Source organism: Oncorhynchus mykiss, chromosome 9, assembly GCF_057628025.1.
Source record: "Oncorhynchus mykiss isolate SJ-2025 chromosome 9, ASM5762802v1, whole genome shotgun sequence".
Lineage (NCBI taxonomy): Eukaryota > Metazoa > Chordata > Actinopteri > Salmoniformes > Salmonidae > Oncorhynchus > Oncorhynchus mykiss.
The window spans coordinates 28,947,524-28,965,729 of NC_143030.1; the positions used below are offsets into that span (position 1 = coordinate 28,947,524).

The 18,206-nt window shown below is 44.0% G+C and overlaps 1 protein-coding gene across 1 annotated transcript in view; it reads left to right on the forward strand.

Annotated features, from left to right (window-relative positions):
- The window catches only part of LOC110531839 (mitogen-activated protein kinase kinase kinase 11), a 41,659-nt gene that overhangs the window by 8,118 nt on the left and 15,335 nt on the right, over positions 1-18,206 (forward strand). Inside the window, exons 2-4 of the mRNA XM_021615288.3 lie at positions 11,949-12,129; positions 15,593-15,741; positions 16,191-16,366. Of these exons, the coding sequence (XP_021470963.2) occupies positions 11,949-12,129; positions 15,593-15,741; positions 16,191-16,366 (506 nt within the window). The remainder of the gene's footprint in view (positions 1-11,948; positions 12,130-15,592; positions 15,742-16,190; positions 16,367-18,206) is intronic.

Genomic DNA, 18,206 nt, shown 5'->3' on the forward strand with positions numbered 1-18,206 from the left:
CCTCCACCAAACTTTACAGTTGGCACTATGCATTGGGGCAGGTAGCATTCTGCTGGCATCCTCCAAACCCAGATTCGGCCGTCGGACTGCCAGATGGTGATGCGTGATTCATCACCCCAGAGAACACAATTCCACTGCTTCAGAGTCCAATGACGGCGAGCTTTACACCACTTCAGCCAATGCTTGGCATTGTGCAGCTGCTCAGCCATGGAAACCCATTTCATGATGCTCCCAATGAACAGTTATTGTGCTGACGTTGCTTCCAGAGGCTGTTTGGAACTCAGTAGGGATAGACAATTTTTACTAGCTTCAGCACTCTGTGATCCCGTTCTAAGAGCTTGTGTGGCCTACCACTTTGTGGCTAAGCCGTTGTTGCTCCTAGACGTTTGCACTTCACAATAACAGAACTTACAGATGACGGGGACAGCTCTAGCAGGCAGAAATTTTACAAACTAACTTGTTGTAAAGGTGGCATCCTATGATGCCACGTTGAATGTCACTGTGCTCTTCAGTAAGGCCATTCTACTGCCACTGTTTGTCTATGGAGATTGCATGGCTGTGTGCTCGATTTTATACCCGTCAGCAGCTGGTGTGGCTGAAATAGCCGAATCCACTAATTTGATGGAGTGCCCACATGCTTTTGGGTGTATTTATAGTGTATATCACCTGTAGAATGGTCAAACAAGTTCAAGTTTAGTGTTACCGCAAGTCAGCACAAAGGCAACAGACACTGCCTCCAGTATTCCAGCACCATTTCAACTTAGTATTCCAGCATAAAATCAACAAGACTATATACAAACTTAAATATACCAAAAACAATTTAGTCCAATCAATGTTGCTAAATATCATGCTTCTGTCCATGGTACTGATTTGTGGTGTGTGCGCAAGTTAGACAAGACATGTTGACTCACCCTACTTGTAGACTGGTTTAAGGCCAATGCCATCCTCTCTTTCATGTTGGCAAAATGTTGATGGCTCTCTCATTGTTAGTTTTTGTTGTCATAGTCTGCCTAGCTAAAATGCTTGCAAGCCTGACTTCCTGGCATGGGCAACAATGAACCACTAAGTTAACCTAGCTAACTTTAGCCTACTTGGCTACAGATTGAACTTCCATCGTCTCAGGCCAGTGGCACAACAAATAAATGTATGTTTGGATCAGAATCGCCATCAAAATCATTGGCCTGTACAGAGAATGAAGTCAAAACCAGACGTCCAAATCCCCATCTCCATCCATGGCTTAGGAAAGGGACGATTCAGAAAGTTAGCTACTGCAGGACATCAACACAAGCAGACCAGGAACTGACACGTTTTTTTTCTGAAAATGGCGTTTTTCCTAGGAAGTGATTTTGAATTGGTCTGAAACAAAATCCAAACTGGCCACCAGGACAGCCCACAGTTGCGCTCAGCTCAACGCTGATTGGTTAATTATTTTATAGTTGTTCTTTTATCAAGGGAGGCCAAATGCTTGTTGGCATCAGTCAATCAAACGCTACGGCGGCAACTCTTTTGGTCCAGACGGGTCCAGACATCCTGAGACGAGGGGCGCTGTTTCCCTCGCTCGGGTGATTTCTCCGCTGAGATTCAGCCACTTGCGAATTGACAGATGATGAAAACACAAAGAGACGAAAAATACATTTTTATAATTTTTTTGTTGGTCAAATATTTGGGGAAGCCCGGCTTCCCTTGGCTTCCATGAATACACGCCACTGGTCCTGACACACACATTTTGTGATTTCACATGTTTTTGAGAAACTTACCCCAAACAGAAAGTCACTTCCTCATCCCTGTTGTGTAGTCTGGGGGGTCTGACAAAATGTAATCTAACGTTGCAGATACATTTCGGAATTCGCACAATTTCATGTGTAGAACATCTGAAGACCTGCATCACTATACTGATCGCATTGCCGTTTCTAAAATGATGTATTTGGGTGTTTGTTTGGGGGACCCCCATACTACAAGGATATGGAATGGATTTGCTGTTTTGGGGTAAAACGTGAAATCACAAACGTGTCTGGATACTTTAACATGCCATTTACATCCAAAAATAGATATTTGGTTGTAAATTTTTTTTAATTTAAATTTGTCCATTTTAAGGGTGAAAGACACTTTCTATAGGTGTAGAGATTTTAAAAGATAAAAGCCTACAGCTTTGTTACAAATCAGTGAAGCTGATTGTACTTACTGTGTGAATGGAAGATGCTGATTGAACAGGATCATTGAAGAAGGTGCACACAGAGGAAGGTCTTGGAGGCCAGAACTGGACTTCTGTTGAATGTAAATACAGAGGAAGGTACAGCAGAGAGGAGCCTCTTCCTCTCGCATTCCCAGTACCAGCACACACACACACACACACATACCTTGGGACCCCTTATCAGTCAGTCACTGACACCTCGGCCCTCAGATACACACAATCGGTCATAAACACATTGGCTCACGCACATTATATTTACACCCACTATAAATATACACTATAGTTTGAAATCACGTGGGAAATTCCACACTAAGCATTGGAGGAGTCAAACTAAATTGAATGGCCCTTTTTAAAAAATGTTTTTAAAGAAGAACTACGGTTTAAGTACATCTTGGAACATGTTTTTTTTTTCTTTTTCTTCCCAGAGTGGATAAGTATCTGATATACTGGTGGTATACGGATGTGTTTTTGTTCAGGGTCCTTAGCGCCGCAACGCAGCACACTGAAAACATCCCCTGTGTTGCTCTGCACTCCCAGACACACACTGGCAGTCTCGTTACTTACACACTTGTTCTCACACACATCAACATTCCCAAATTCACTGAGGAGAATTACGAGGGCAGTTTGGACATTTAGCCCGTAGTGGCGGCATGTGAGGTATTCAGGCCAGGATGTAGAGACATTTTGAACTTGATAAACTCCTGAATTGCAACCTGTATTTCTATAAGTCTGGCATGTTGACTTTCATCATCTGTAGCAGGGGCTGCTGCGGCAATAGAGTAGCTTTGCCAGTCGAGTCTATTGTCAGAGACAAACAATACTAGGCTAAAGTGTGCTGATCTAGGATCAGGTCCCCCTGTCCTTGTCATCTTTTTCACAATGATCTAGGAAGGCAAAACTGATTCTAGATCAGTACTCCTCCTCTGAGATGCTGTATGAATACAGGCCCTGATATGGACATTTTGAAAGTAAATCCAAGAGGTGTTGTATGTAAATTAAATGGTTAGAGATACCATTGGGGCTTGACCGTTATGGCCAGTTAGTCACTTTTTGTTAAGTGGTAGCTTTACTTTGTAGTTAACTGGGTAAATAGGTCATGGGATGAGTAGGAGGAGATGGTACTCGTAAATTCAGATCAATAACTCATCTGCATATTCAAACCGAAAGCAAACTATATTCTGTTTTGTGGAGGAAATGGCCTCCAACTGGAATGAGATCCTGGTCTTGGAGATAGAAACAGGTTCGATGCTAAATGTAGCCACAAATCGATTGAATAAATAACCTTGCTGTAGGTCAATTCCCGTCTTCTATTTTCAATCAATCCGGGATAAAAAAATAAAGTAGAACACAAAGTTGATAGCCGTTCTTGTTTGTCGCTGTTGGATGAAACGACGACGTTCCAACCCCTAATCTACAGTAGCAAACGCAGCCGACAGACCGTGGCAAGGAAATACTCCCTCGGCCTCAATAGGAACAAACGTCTCCTTTTATCCTTTTCACTGACTGCTTCAATACCAGTGTGTTGCTGCCTAACAGGAATCACCTGTGATTGGGTGGCAGTGCCAGGTTCTGTGGAGGCTGTCAGGGCAAGGCTCAGCTGCTTTCCCATTGGAACAGTGTCTGGCGGACTGTGATAAGAGTGCAGTAGGCCCAGGAGGGGTGAGGGTAGCTGGCCTCCCCTCTAGCTCTGTGTTCCCTTCTCTTTATTTTGGAAAGGCCGGGCAAGCTGCATCCTGAGATCCCAGGGTCTGATTGGCATAGGCAGGGAGGGGGGCAGGTAGGAGCTGGCACGGGATTCCCATACACACACTGTTGGCTTGGATACACGCATGCATGGATATACACACACATGCACAGACAGTATGTGTACACACACACACACAACTAATAGTTCCAGAATAATATGCTGTGTGGAACAGAGAGCAGGAGGATGAGGGCCTGGACAACACAACTCCAGTGAATGAGAGGAGTGAGGGACCAAACGAGACACTAAGGTCACACCACAGAAGATGTGGAGAGTTCCAAAACCCAGGGAATCAGGGAGAGGTCTTTTCCAGGCTTCCAGCTAGTTCTTTCACTGGCTTGGTTTGGCATCTTTTCTAAAGTGAGCCGATGGAGAATTCTTACCATTTGGCTAGAACGATTTGACTAATTGTCCTGTTGTTATGCTTCTCTGTACATCCTGTATGCTTCTCTGTACCTGAGCATTTGTATGTGTGCATGCAGCTGTTGTACCAGAGTCAAGCAGGGGAGGCTGCTGAGGGGAGGACGGCTCATAAAGATGGCTGGAACGGCACAAACGTAGTGATACCACTCCACTTATTCCAATCCAGCCATTAACCACGAGCCCGTCTTCCCCAATTAAGGTGGCACCAGAACCGGTGGAGTCGAGGTATGCTTATCATTACCGCTACATTTTTGTCGTCTCTCTCAGTAAGTTGAAACCGATTTTGATCTGTTCCAGTGCCGTTCTGCGCGATTGTGCAAACATTAGTGAACATTTCTTGTCAATCAAACCTTGATAACTAGCTAGATCAATGCACGACACGGGACCATCACATTGTACTATGTTGCATAAAGGGGACCGTCTTTCAAAAAAAAAAAGTAGGAAGTAACCGCCCACTTATACACCAGCCACCTCTGACCCGACCTCCTGACCTCTACACCCTGTGAGGTTGACCGTGGATTAACTCCCAGGGTCTGAGTTTCCTAGGATACCAGAGAGGCCGGCGCGAAAGGGCCGACTCCGCCGCAAAATCTGTCAGCGCGAGAATAAAGCACGAAGCAGCCCAAGTTAGTCTTTTTCTGTATGGAGGTCAGCGAGAGAGTCAAATTAAGTCAACATTAACATTGTATTGCTCATTTGCTCAAGTGAGGCTTATTTGATCGAATAGAGTTTTCGTAATATTTAGGTTGTTACAAATATCCTGATATAAGTGGACGCCGTGGCATCCTGGCAACTTCGAGTAAAAAAAAATAAAAATAAAAATATATATATATATATATATTGGAGTTGTGCCTGTTGTTCACATGCCCTCTCATGAACTAGAATGTTCTGCCTCCTGCCTGCCTTCTGCCTTTGCTGACATGTATTCCCATTGTTAGAGCAGACAGTCCAAAATCTCGATCGTCTTTGAGGAGGCTGAGCTAATGGAGGTTAAACTTCAACGACTGATGTTGATGTCAGCTTCACTGCTTGAGAGAGACTTGTAGCATTGTTGTTTTGTACAGGTGAATTTAGCTTTTACGCACTTTACGCACAGCTGCCAAGAGGAAAATACTCAATGACTAGACTTGGTGTATGTTATGAAGAACCCATTGACAGAGCAATCCCTTAACGCGCCCTTCTTAAGAGGAGGCCGAGGGTCTGAGGAGAACTTGTCTTTTATAATGCCAAGTAACTAAATGCCCTGTTAATACCACATCAACTCTAATATGTTTCAGGTTAATCACGAGTTGTGTTCTCTTGCAAGTTGCTGTTTTGCTGCTATTCGTCCATATCTCTCTGTCTCCCTCCCTCTCTCTCTTTCTCTCTCTTTCGGTTTCTCTCTCCCTCTATCACTATGTCAGTGTTAGAGGTTGCCAGACTGTCTGTCAGCCTATGGCTCTGTCCCTCAGGGGACAAAGCTCCCGTTCTTCGTGGGGAAAGCCCCCTCCCATGTCGGAATTCTCCCTCGCCTACGGGCAGAGAGCAGAGCCGGCCCAAACACACAGGAGGGGAGGGCAGAGAGAGAGATGAAATCAAATAAAACTTTATTGGTCGCGTACACACATTTTTTGCAGATGTTATTGCAGGTGCAGTTTCTAGTTCCAAACAGTGCAGTAATACCTAACAATACACACAAATCCACCAAAACATTAAGACACATCAGAATGAGCCATGTCCGAGTCCGCAATAGAAATATCTATATAATGGCTTGAATAGACCGTATATGAATAGAAAAGATGTGTACAGCAGTGATTCTATAGGATGAGGCTTGACTAGAATACATATGAAGTGGGTAAAACAGTATGTAAACATTATTAAAGTGACCGGTGTTTAATGACTATGTACATAGGGCAGCGGTCTCTAAGGTGTAAGTTAGAGCAATGGTTCCCAAACACACACACACACACACACACATACATACCGACCATAACATCAGCCAACAGCCATGATCATATAGGGAACTCGGTGCAGCTTTCAACTTACTCTTAGAAGTTGTAAAAATAAATTGGGTAGTGCATCATCACTTTTCCTCTTCTCATGTCAGTCACTGCTGCCCTTTTTCTATAGACAGCATTTTATAACTTGTCAGAAATGTCCAGATCAACTAGGGTTGAAGGTTTTTGATTTTGACATTTTTTTTTTTTAGGCCATATTGTTGTAATTTTTGTTGTCACTCAAATATCACATCAATACACATTTGACACGGCAACGTGCATAGAATTGCTCGAAAAATGTGTTTTAAAACTGCAACATTTTCTTTGCACCCCATGACAGAATGTGTAGAATTGCAGGAAATATGCTTTAAAACCTGCAAAATTCTCTCTACCAAGAAGAGGGGTGTAAACAGTTTGTGTCATGAACAATGCTTGTGCCCATAGAAATAGATGTGGCGCGCCCCCGCACACAGGGGAGGGGCATGAGATGTTTCCCAATGCTGGAAGAGGGGGGTGCCTGAGTGAAGAAGTTTGGGAACCCCTGGGCTAGAGTTCCGGCTAGTAACAGTAACTAAGGTTCTCACCCTCTCCATCGATGGGGGTGTGCTCTCTCTGCTGTCTCCTGAAGTCCACGATCAGCTCCTTCGTTTTGTTGAGGGAGAGGTTATTTTCCTGGCACCACTCTGCCAGGGTCCTCCACCTCCTCCTGTAGGCTGTCTCATTGTTGGTTATCAGGCCTACCGTTGTTATGTCGTCAGGAAACTTGATGATTTGAGTTGGAGACTTGCGTGGCCACGCAGGAGGGGGCTGAGCACGCACCCTTGTGTTGCGGTAGGGTTAACATGTTTAAATATCTTACATCAGCGCCAAAGAACGAGAGCTCACAGTCCTCGTGGGCGGCAGTGGCCCGAGTCGGTGTTTTCCTCAAAGGTGTTAACTTGTCCCGGAGCGAGGCGTCCGTGACGTGTCCGAGCCGCTAAATTGCAACTCCACCTTGTCCTTGTACTGTCGTGTTGCCTCTCTAATGACTTTACAGAGGGAATATCTGGTCTGTTTGTAGACGTCCATGTTCCCGCTTACCCTGCCGTGATTAAATGCAGTGGTTCGCGCATTCAGTTTTGAGAGCGAGGGAGATATGGAAGCAGAGAAAGAGAGTGTAGTGAAGTGATGGGGTAAGAAGAGAGAGAGCGAGATGAACAGTAGTTTGGTGCAGCTGGCCACTTTTTGTGAATTACTGGTCAATGTCATGCTACTAATGAATTGAGTCAAGCTGGCAACGCAGGTGAGCTTCTTATGTGTGTGTCCTGCCAACAGAGATTTAGGATTTCATGATACTCCCGGCCCTTATTCCGTTACCCCTTTTCCTTTCAAGATATGCCCGCTGAACACCCAAAATCTGTGTGCAACTCCCTACACTTCTTGGATCGACGTGCCTCTGAAGAATGCAAACGTGTGTTCTCTCATAAGCTGCTGTGGAAATGAAATGGGGCCACAGCCCTTCCTTGGTGGTGCGTGAAGTGCATGTCAGTGTCAGTCTCATCCACACTCTTGAGATGTCAATAGCCCGAGTGCCCCTAAATAAGAAAACACAATATTTTTCTTCCCACATACAACTATGCAATAGAGCAGTTGAGCTTCCTTTCCATATAGATATTCTGTTGTAGATAGGCTTGGCTGGTTTACATGTCTAGGGTCATTTCAGTGACTACCTACTCTCTTTCTTTCTCTCTCTCTGAACAACAAACAATACTAAACAGAGTCCCGTTGCCATGGGGATGTAGCTGCCGTGTCGCAGGCGTTGTTGTTTGGTTGCCCTGTCTGTGTCAGGAGGTTGTCTAGGGCTGGGCAGGCTAGCAGGGACCAACACTGGGTCTAGTGCCACATGTCCTTGTTCACCTTATTCCCAATGAGTGACCAGTTATCTGTTACTATAACCTTACATAGGCCTGCAGACAGGACAAGTCGCGTATTGCACCCACACTGCTCGCGCGCGCCAACGAGAGTCTGCGATGCCAAGGACTAAAATAGAAGTCATTCCTATTTCTGACGCAGATCGCACTGAACATTTTATTTTGCGACGCTCGCGCATGCGGCGTGTCTGGTCTGGTCAGCGTGTTAGACTTCTAGTCTGGTAAATCGGTTTAGTGAAACCCGAGATATGTCATGCCGTGGATGTCCATTTATTTTTTTAAATGTGTTTATTTATTTAACCAGGTAGGCTAGTTGAGAACAAGTTCTCATTTACAACTGCGACCTGGCCAAGATAAAGCAAAGCAGTGCGACACAAACAACAACACAGAGTTACACATGGAATAAACAAGCGTACAGTCAATAACACAATAGAAAAAAAAGAAAGTATATATACATTGTGTGCAAATGGCTTGAGGTAAGGCAATAAATAGGCCATAATAGTGAAGTAATTACAATTTAGCAGATTAACACGAGTGATAAATGAGCAGATGATGATGTGGAAGTAGAGATACTGGTGTGCAAAAGAGCAGAAAAGTAAATAAAAACAATATGGGGATGAGGTAGGTAGATTGGATGGGCTATTTACAGATGTACTATGTACAGCTGCAGCGATTGGTTAGCTGCTCAGATAGCTGATGTTTAAAGTTAGTAAGGGAGACATAAGTCTCCAGCTTCAGCGATTAGTTATTTTGAATTTATTTTGAATAAAATAAAAAAAATTGCAATTCGTTCCAGTCACTGGCAGCAGAGAACAGGAAGGAAAGGCGGCCAAATAAGGTGTTGGCTTTGGGGGTGACTGGTGAGATATACCTACTGGAGCATATGCTACGGGTGGGTGTGGTTATCGTGACCAGTGAGCTGAGATAAGGCGGAGCTTTGCAATGGTTACATACTAGACCAGTTCACTGTTTGTGGTTCTAGCAGCCAGTGATATTGAGGGGAGAATGGTGTGGTCATGTGTTGGGAGGGGCCAAAGGGTGTCTTAATTGAGGATGTACTCTGCCTCAACAAAGGAAATGGAGGAAGAATATTGAGCGTTCTGATGCTGCTAAAACGCTGTCTGTGTCTGTACGTCTCGATAATTTTTCTTTTTAGTTACTGCAAGTTATTCAAGCCGCCACAGGTCACAACCCTGGCAGACACTCGACTCGGTCAGTTTATTGTCGATAACAACCAACCCTCTCTCATCGGCGTGACCGATTTGATTCACTCACCCATATATCCCACATTCCTCTCCAGCTGTCTCAATCAGTTGCCGGAAGCCAAATGACCCCTGTTAACCCCTGTTTCTAAAAATAGGTTTCAGCTTAATCTGCCTCGTAAAGCACGACGGTGAAATGGGATCCTCTGTTTCGAGGAAGGGCCAGAGCCCTTTGGTCCAATTGGCGTCACTTCCTGGAGGTTAGGTCACAAGAGCAGACCGAGAGGAAATGGAGGTTATTGCCCAGAGCGTGGCTGAGTCCCAAATGCCACCCTATTGCCTATACCTATGACCATGGCCCATTGGGCTCTGGTCAAAAGTAGTACATTATGTCAGAAATAGGTTGCTATTTGGGACGTAAGCTTGTTTTGAAATGTGCTCAACACTAGTTGACTGACAAACTAGTTAGGTTTCATTGAAGAGAGTACAATAGATTAGTGTGGTAAGTATTTATCCCATCGAGGGGCTGTATACTAAAGGAAAACAACAACAACAAGAGGATGGAATGAATGGAGACTTGTTTTATTGTTGTTTTACGTTTCTGCTACAAGGAGGACGAGCCAATGAAAAGTCGATCGATCCAGTTTGGTTTGGTTTTTAATTTAGTCGCCTGATAACTACTAAGACCATGGGTTTTCGTGGAAATCCTATGAAGAACAGGAAGTCCATGGAAGTTTCTCTGACGCACATAAATGACAAAAAAAACGGTTGATTCTCCAGGAAGACATTACAGAGATGCAAAGGGACGGAGGGCATTTGTCTGGTTCTCATCCCACAATCTCATGCCATGGATCTGTGGCACATCTGTTCACATTGAACACAGCTCCCATACCTGTGTCTGTGCTTTTAGATACGCCAAGATACGTATGTTTAATTGACACTGTGGGTGTGTTCCTATGGTATCTCTGTGTACAGTATGTATGTTTTAATTGACACTGTGGGTGTGTTCCCATGTGTGAACATGTGTCCACTGTTCTCTCTCTGTCTTTCTAGTTGTTGAAATGCATGCGTGTGTGTGTGGCCGAGCCTGCACAGTGTGAAGTGATGGTGCCAGAGGTTCATTGTGAGAGCTGAGCCTTTTCACAATACCCCCCCCCCCCCCACCCCACACTCTTGTGATGCATTCCTTTGTGACGTCAAACACGGCGCAGCGGCCGTTCTGCCAGGCAGAGCACAGGATGTGTGCAGAGGGAGGGAGCCAGAGACTATAGCGTGTGCGTTTTGTGTGTGTGTGTGCGAGAGAAAGAGAGGCCCGATACAGAGAGGGAGAAGGCAAGAGACGACAGACAGAAAGAAAACATGCACTTATACCCTGAAAAAAACAGAAAGTGTCTGGAAATAGCAGAAGGCTTACTTCCCCATTAAAAAAAAAAAGGATTCCATAATTCCGACTCTCTGTCTTTCTCTCTGGACGTTGGCTGCCCGTCTCTCACCCTGAGGTTACCCATTTGGGCTGCCAAAGGGGAGGGCATAGACCCGTCCTAACACATGCGTGTCATTCTAAGGCGTATTTCCAGAGCTTTCGCCTCTTTTCACCTCACACGCGAGAGGAGGGAGGATGCCTGACCTCAGGTTTGCATGCTGAGGCGGAATAGGCTAATCCAAGGCTTCTCAATGCAGGCTGATTGTGCCTAGCATGTAGGCTGATTGTGCCTAGCATGTGCCTAGCATGTGCCTAGCATTGTGCCTAGCATGTGATGGTTAGCTATGCATAGCATAGCTAACCATCACATGAAGACGTGCAGGTACAAGGGGCCGAGAAGATGAGTATCAGGACATAAAATGAACATGCCTCTGTATTCCATTAGCTCAGTTCTATTCCAGAGCGTATCATTCTAGATATCTATGATGAAAGGATGATATGTGCCCATTGTCTGGAGGTTAAAGAGCGGTGATGTTACTGTATAGATATAGAAGGTCTTATCAGTGTTAGTTTCTTCTTCTAAGTCTGATCTCACCGATCTAAAAGAATAAAGGGAAGAGGATGTGAAAGGCGTGTGGTGTGTGTGTGTGTGTGTGTGTGTGTGTGTGTGTGTAGGGGGGGTCACGAAGTGGCTTAATACTTAGTTATGAAAAGTTCTAAATCCCCTTTTGCAATGATGCATTATAATTACTTCATGCATTTAATAGTTTAATAAGAGTGTTGAAGTGTTCCCCTTCACACCCACCTTGCTTTATACGGTCCGGACGAGTGTAAATATTATTTAGGTTTTGCTTGTCTTTTCCTAGTAGCACTGATTCTGCTGACAGTTGCTTTATTACTGAAAGTGTTTACTTTACTATGACTGCCGCCGGTGGTTGTCGTCCCTTGGAACCTTAAGTTGAACGCGCTTAACTGTACGTTGCGCTGGCTCAGATCATCTGCCACGCCTCTAAAATGTAATGTCTCAATCAAAGCGTCTCTTGCTCTCTTTCCTCTCTCTCTCTCTCTCTCTCTCCCAGTCCTCCTGGCCCAGCCTATGGAGAATGATTGTATGGAAGGGATAACCCTGAAGATCACAGACTTTGGCCTGGCGCGGGAGTGGCACAATACCACCAAGATGAGCACGGCGGGCACCTATGCCTGGATGGCGCCGGAGGTCATCAAGTCCTCCACCTTCTCCAAGGGCAGCGACGTCTGGAGGTAAGGGGGCTTGTAGGTGTGTGTGTTTGCATGTGTGGGGGGTGGAGCAGTACATGATGACAAGAGATGCCAACTTCCTTGTTGAGAGATGCCAACTTCCCTGCTAAAATAATTGAATTAAAAATAAAGATAAATGACGAGACTATTTATGTGCCAGGACTGTGGGAACTTGTCACCCCCTCCACCTTCTCTGACAGTGATATAATAGGGATGGGTTGCAGGAGGGGTACAGCCATGTGATAGCAGCAGCACTTGAAAGCCTGCTCTGTGCTTTGTGTGAGACGTGTCAGGCACACTGTCCTATTGTCCCCCTGCATGGAGCTAGAGAGGGAGGGAGGTAAGGCCACACAGCAGACCTGACCACAACCGTTTATCTGTGAAGGGGGTGTGTTTTTTTTCTCTTTTCTGTGTGAATGTGTATTAGTGCGCATGCATTTTCGTACCAGTGACACACACAGGAAGTGTATCCAAAATAGCACACTGTACACACAACACACACATCTCTTTCTCATGCTCTCCTGAGACACTTCACTATTCCCAAACTAGCTTTTTCTGTTTTACTTTGCATATGTTAATGAGAGGGTGTTATGAACCTGGTATGAAAATGAGGGCCAATATTGACCTCTTCTATTCTCCTTTATCCATCTCCGTGGCTGTGTCCCAAAATGGCTCCCTATGTCCTTTTATAGTGCACTATTTAGGAAATAGGGTGCGATCTGGACATGCTGTAGCCCTTCTTCATAAAGCTGTAGATTTCCGATGCTGGCAAAAACAGAGCCGCGGAGTGGCAGAGTAATTAAAGGACTATATTAAAACGCTGCAGGCTACACTCCCCACTTACAAGACAGCCTACAGCGCTTTCGGAAGAGCGTGTGTGTGGAACTGTGAAATTGAATCAAATCAAATGTTATGTCACATGCGTCGAATCAAAGATGGACCTTACAGTGAAGTTCTTACTTACAAGCCCTTAACCAACGATGCAGATTTAAGAAAAATAAATGTTCAACTATTTACTAGAATAAACTGAAGATAAAAAAAAAAGGTTAAAATAAAATAAAAAGTAACAAATAATTAAAGAGCAACAATAAAATAATAGCGAGGTTGTATACAGGGGGTACCGGTTCAGAGTCGACATGCACTGGTTAGTCCAGGTAATTGAGGTAATATGTACATGTAGGTAGAGGTAAAGTGACAATGCATAGATAATAAACAGAGAAACAGCAGCATAAAAATGGGGGGGGGGTACAATACAAATGGTCTGGGTAGCCATTTGACTAGCTGTTCAGGAGTCTTATGGCTTAGGTTAAGAATACTTTTTTGACCTAGACTTGGCGCTCCGGTACCATTTACCGTGCGGTAGCAGAGAGAACAGTCTATGACTAGGGGGGCTGAAGTCTTTGGCAATTTTTAGGGCCTTCCTCTGACACCGCCTGGTATAGAGGTCCTGGATGGCAGGAAGCTTGGCTCCAGTGATGTACTGGGCCGGTCGCACTGCCCTCTGTAGTGTATTGCGGTCGGAGGCCGAGCAGTTGCCATACCAGGCGGTGATGCAACCAGTCAAGATGCTCTCGATGGTGCAGCTGTATAACTTTTTGAGGATCTGATGACCCATGCCAAATATTTTCAGTCTCCTGAGGGGGAATAGGTGTTGTCGTGCCCTCTTCACGACTATCTTGGTGTGTTTGGACCATGATAGTTTGTTGATGTGGACACCAACAAACTTAAAGCTCTCAATCTGCTCTACTGCAGCCCTGTCGATGAGAATGGGGGCATGCTCGGTCCTCCTTTTCCTGTAGTCCACGATCATCTCCTTTTGTCTTGATCACATTGAGGGAGAGGCTGGTATCCTGGCTAGGTCTCTGACCTTGGATCTTCCACACTTTCAAGTACTTTGCTGTGTGTGTGTGTGTGTGTGTGTGTGTGTGTGTGTGTGTTAGAGGTCGACCGATTATGATTTTTCAACGCCGATGTATTTGTAATAATGACAATTACAACAATACTGAATGAACACTTATTTTAACTTAATATAATACATCAATAAAATCAATTTAGCCTCAAGTAGATAATGAAACATGTTCAATTTGGTTTAAATAATGCAAAAACAAAGTGTTGGAGAAGAAAGTAAAAGTGCAATATGTGCTATTAAAAAAAGCTAACGTTTCAGTTCCTTGCTCAAAACGAGAACATATGAAAGCTGGTGATTTCTTTTAACATGAGTCTTCAATATTCCCAGGTAAGTAGTTTTAGGTTGTAGTTATATGACAGTTTATCTCTATACCATTTGTATTTCATATACCTTTGACTATTGGATGTTCTTATAGGCACTTTAGTATTGCCAGTGTAACAGTATAGCTTCCGTCCCTCTCCTCGCTCCTCCCTGGGCTCGAACCAGTAACACAAAGACAACAGCCACCCTCGACGCAGCGTTACCCATGCAGAGCAAGGGGAACAACTACTCCAAGTCTCAGAGTTAATATTGCCTGCTAACCTGGATTTCTTTTAGAGAAATATGCAGGTTTAAAAATATATACTTCTGTGTATTGATTTTAAGAAAGGCATTGGTGTTTATGGTTAGGTACACGTTGGAGCAACGACAGTCCTTTTTCGCGAATCGATTATATGCAACGCAGGACACGCTAGATAAACTAGTAATATCATCAACCATGTGTAGTTATAACTAGTGATTATGATTGATTAAGTTTAATGCTAGTTAGCAACTTACCTTGGCTTCTTACTGCATTCGCGTAACAGGCAGGCTCCTCGTGGACTAGTTAACCGTAAGGTTGCAAGCTTGAATCCCTGAGCTGACAAGGTAAAAATCTGCCGTTCTGCCCCTGAACAAGGCAGTTAACCCACCGTTCTTAGGCCGTCATTGAAAATAAGAATGTGTTCTTAACTGACTTGCCGAGTTAAATAAAGGTGTACATTTTTTTTTTTATGGCCAAAATCGGCGTCCGATTGTTATGAAAACTTGAAATCGGCCCTAATCAATCGGACATTCCGATTTAATCGGTCGACCTCTAATGTATGTATGTGACCCGCCCCATCATGTTTTTATTGTAGTAAGCTAATAGGTATTGCTTTATTCCCTATTTTTGTCTTTATGCATGTTTTAGAGAAGCGTAATGCACTTCCATGACCGTCATTATTGCATATAATAAATACATAAATGATTATATTAATAACGTATAGCATAGTTGCATCCCCCCACTTCAGCTGTTGATATCATTTCCATGCACTGTATGTGTGTGCTATGTATGTATCATCAATGTACTGTATGTATAGCATCAAACTCATTCCATTCCACATATTTGTTTCCAACACTGGCACACCTGATTCAACGTGTCAATCAATGGCTTCATGATTAGTTGACTAATTGAATCCGATGTGATTTAATACCAGAAAGACCAGGGACTGGTTAGAGAAACGTCCCTAACCTCCTCTCCCCCTCTCTCCTCCCCAGCTATGGTGTTCTTCTGTGGGAGTTGCTGACAGGAGAGGTTCCCTACAGGGGCATAGATGGTTTGGCTGTGGCCTACGGAGTGGCTGTTAACAAACTCACCCTCCCCATCCCTTCCACCTGCCCAGAACCCTTTGCCATGCTCATGGCAGGTAAGAGTCCTTTGTGCGTGCCTGCATGTGTGTGTGTGTTAAATTTGGTGCAACCATAATTCTCTCTTCTCCATTTCCTCAAACCTGGAGGCTGAATTTCAAAAAGAATGTTGCGTAAAATGTCAGATTTGGTCACGCGCAGGAAAAACATTCCGAGCTACTGGTTAGGTTGTGCAATACATTGAGGCTGCTGCTCAAGGATGTTGTTAGTTTGAGGTGATTGTTAGATTTGTTAAAGGCACTAAAGAAATAATTTGACCATCAGTCGTGTAAACGGACTTGACAATGCCTAGCCAAATTACAGCCATAATGCACTTTAAGTTGTAGATTTGTTTGTGCATGAATTGTGTCATGTCCTGACCTTACAGGGTTATGTGAGCTTTGGTAGTGGAGTACCCGTAATTGGCATGTTATTATAATTTGTCTAAACTCAATGTGTCTGCCTTCAGAGTGCTGGGATCAGGACCCACACCACAGGCCCAACTTTGCCTCCATCTTGGTTCAGCTGACGGCTTTGGAGAGGCAGGTGGTGGAGGAGATGCCTCAGGACTCCTTTCATTCCCTACAGGAGGACTGGAAACTGGAGATCCAGGACATGTTTGATGAGCTCAGGGCCAAGGAGAAGGTGAGGGGAAACGGGTGTCTTTTTAGAGCGAGGCTAGGAGACCGTGACTGTATGGTTATTGTGTGTGCGTTTTGTGAAATAGAAATGGAGAAGTATGAGTGTGCTTGTTATTGATGCACGTAACTGGAGCACCCCTTTACTTTTTCCATATTTGGTTACAGCTTGAATTGAAAATGGATTCGATTTGAGATGTGATGTCATTGATCTACACACAATACCCCATAATGTCAACGTGGAATAAAACATGGTAAAACTCAAATGTCTTGAGTCAATAAGTATTCAACCCCTTTGTTATTGCAAGGCTAACTACGTTCAGGAGTAAATACAGTGCCTTGCGAAAGTATTCGGCCCCCTTGAACTTTGCGACCTTTTGCCACATTTCAGGCTTCAAACATAAAGATATAAAACTGTATTTTTTTGTGAAGAATCAACAACAAGTGGGACACAATCATGAAATGGAACGACATTTATTGGATATTTCAAAATTATTCAGCCCCTTTACTTTCAGTGCAGCAAACTCTCTCCAGAAGTTCAGTGAGGATCTCTGAATGATCCAATGTTGACCTAAATGACTAATGATGATAAATACAATCCACCTGTGTGTAATCAAGTCTCCGTATAAATGCACCTGCACTGTGATAGTCTCAGAGGTCCGTTAAAAGCGCAGAGAGCATCATGAAGAACAAGGAACACACCAGGCAGGTCCGAGATACTGTTGTGAAGAAGGTTAAAGCCGGATTTGGATACAAAAATATTTCCCAAGCTTTAAACATCCCAAGGAGCACTGTGCAAGCGATAATATTGAAATGGAAGGAGTATCAGACCACTGTAAATCTACCAAGACCTGGCCGTCCCTCTAAACTTTCAGCTCATACAAGGAGAAGACTGATCAGAGATGCAGCCAAGAGGCCCATGATCACTCTGGATGAACTGCAGAGATCTACAGCTGAGGTGGGAGACTCTGTCCATAGGACAACAATCAGTCGTATATTGCACAAATCTGGCCTTTATGGAAGAGTGGCAAGAAGAAAGCCATTTCTTAAAGATATCCATAAAAAGTGTTGTTTAAAGTTTGCCACAAGCCACCTGGGAGACACACCAAACATGTGGAAGAAGGTGCTCTGGTCAGATGAAACCAAAATTGAACTTTTTGGCAACAATGCAAAACGTTATGTTTGGCGTAAAAGCAACACAGCTGAACACACCATCCCCACTGTCAAACATGGTGGTGGCAGCATCATGGTTTGGGCCTGCTTTTCTTCAGCAGGGACAGGGAAGATGGTTAAAATTGATGGGAAGATGGATGGAGCCAAATACAGGACCATTCTGGAAGAAAATCTGATGGAGTCTGCAAAAGACCTGAGACTGGGATGGAGATTTGTCTTCCAACAAGACAATGATCCAAAACATAAAGCAAAATCTACTATGGAATGGTTCAAAAATAAACATATCCAGGTGTTAGAATGGCCAAGTCAAAGTCCAGACCTGAATCCAATCGAGAATCTGTGGAAAGAACTGAAAACTGCTGTTCACAAATGCTCTCCATCCAACCTCACTGAGCTCGAGCTGTTTTGCAAGGAGGAATGGGAAAAAATTCAGTCTCTCGATGTGCAAAACTGATAGAGACATACCCCAAGCGACTTACAGCTGTAATCGCAGCAAAAGGTGGCGCTACAAAGTATTAACTTAAGGGGGCTGAATAATTTTGCACGCCCAATTTTTCAGTTTTTGAAATGTTAAAAAAGTTTGAAATATCCAATAAATGTCGTTCCACTTCATGATTGTGTCCCACTTGTTGTTGATTCTTCACAAAAAAATACAGTTTTATATCTTTATGTTT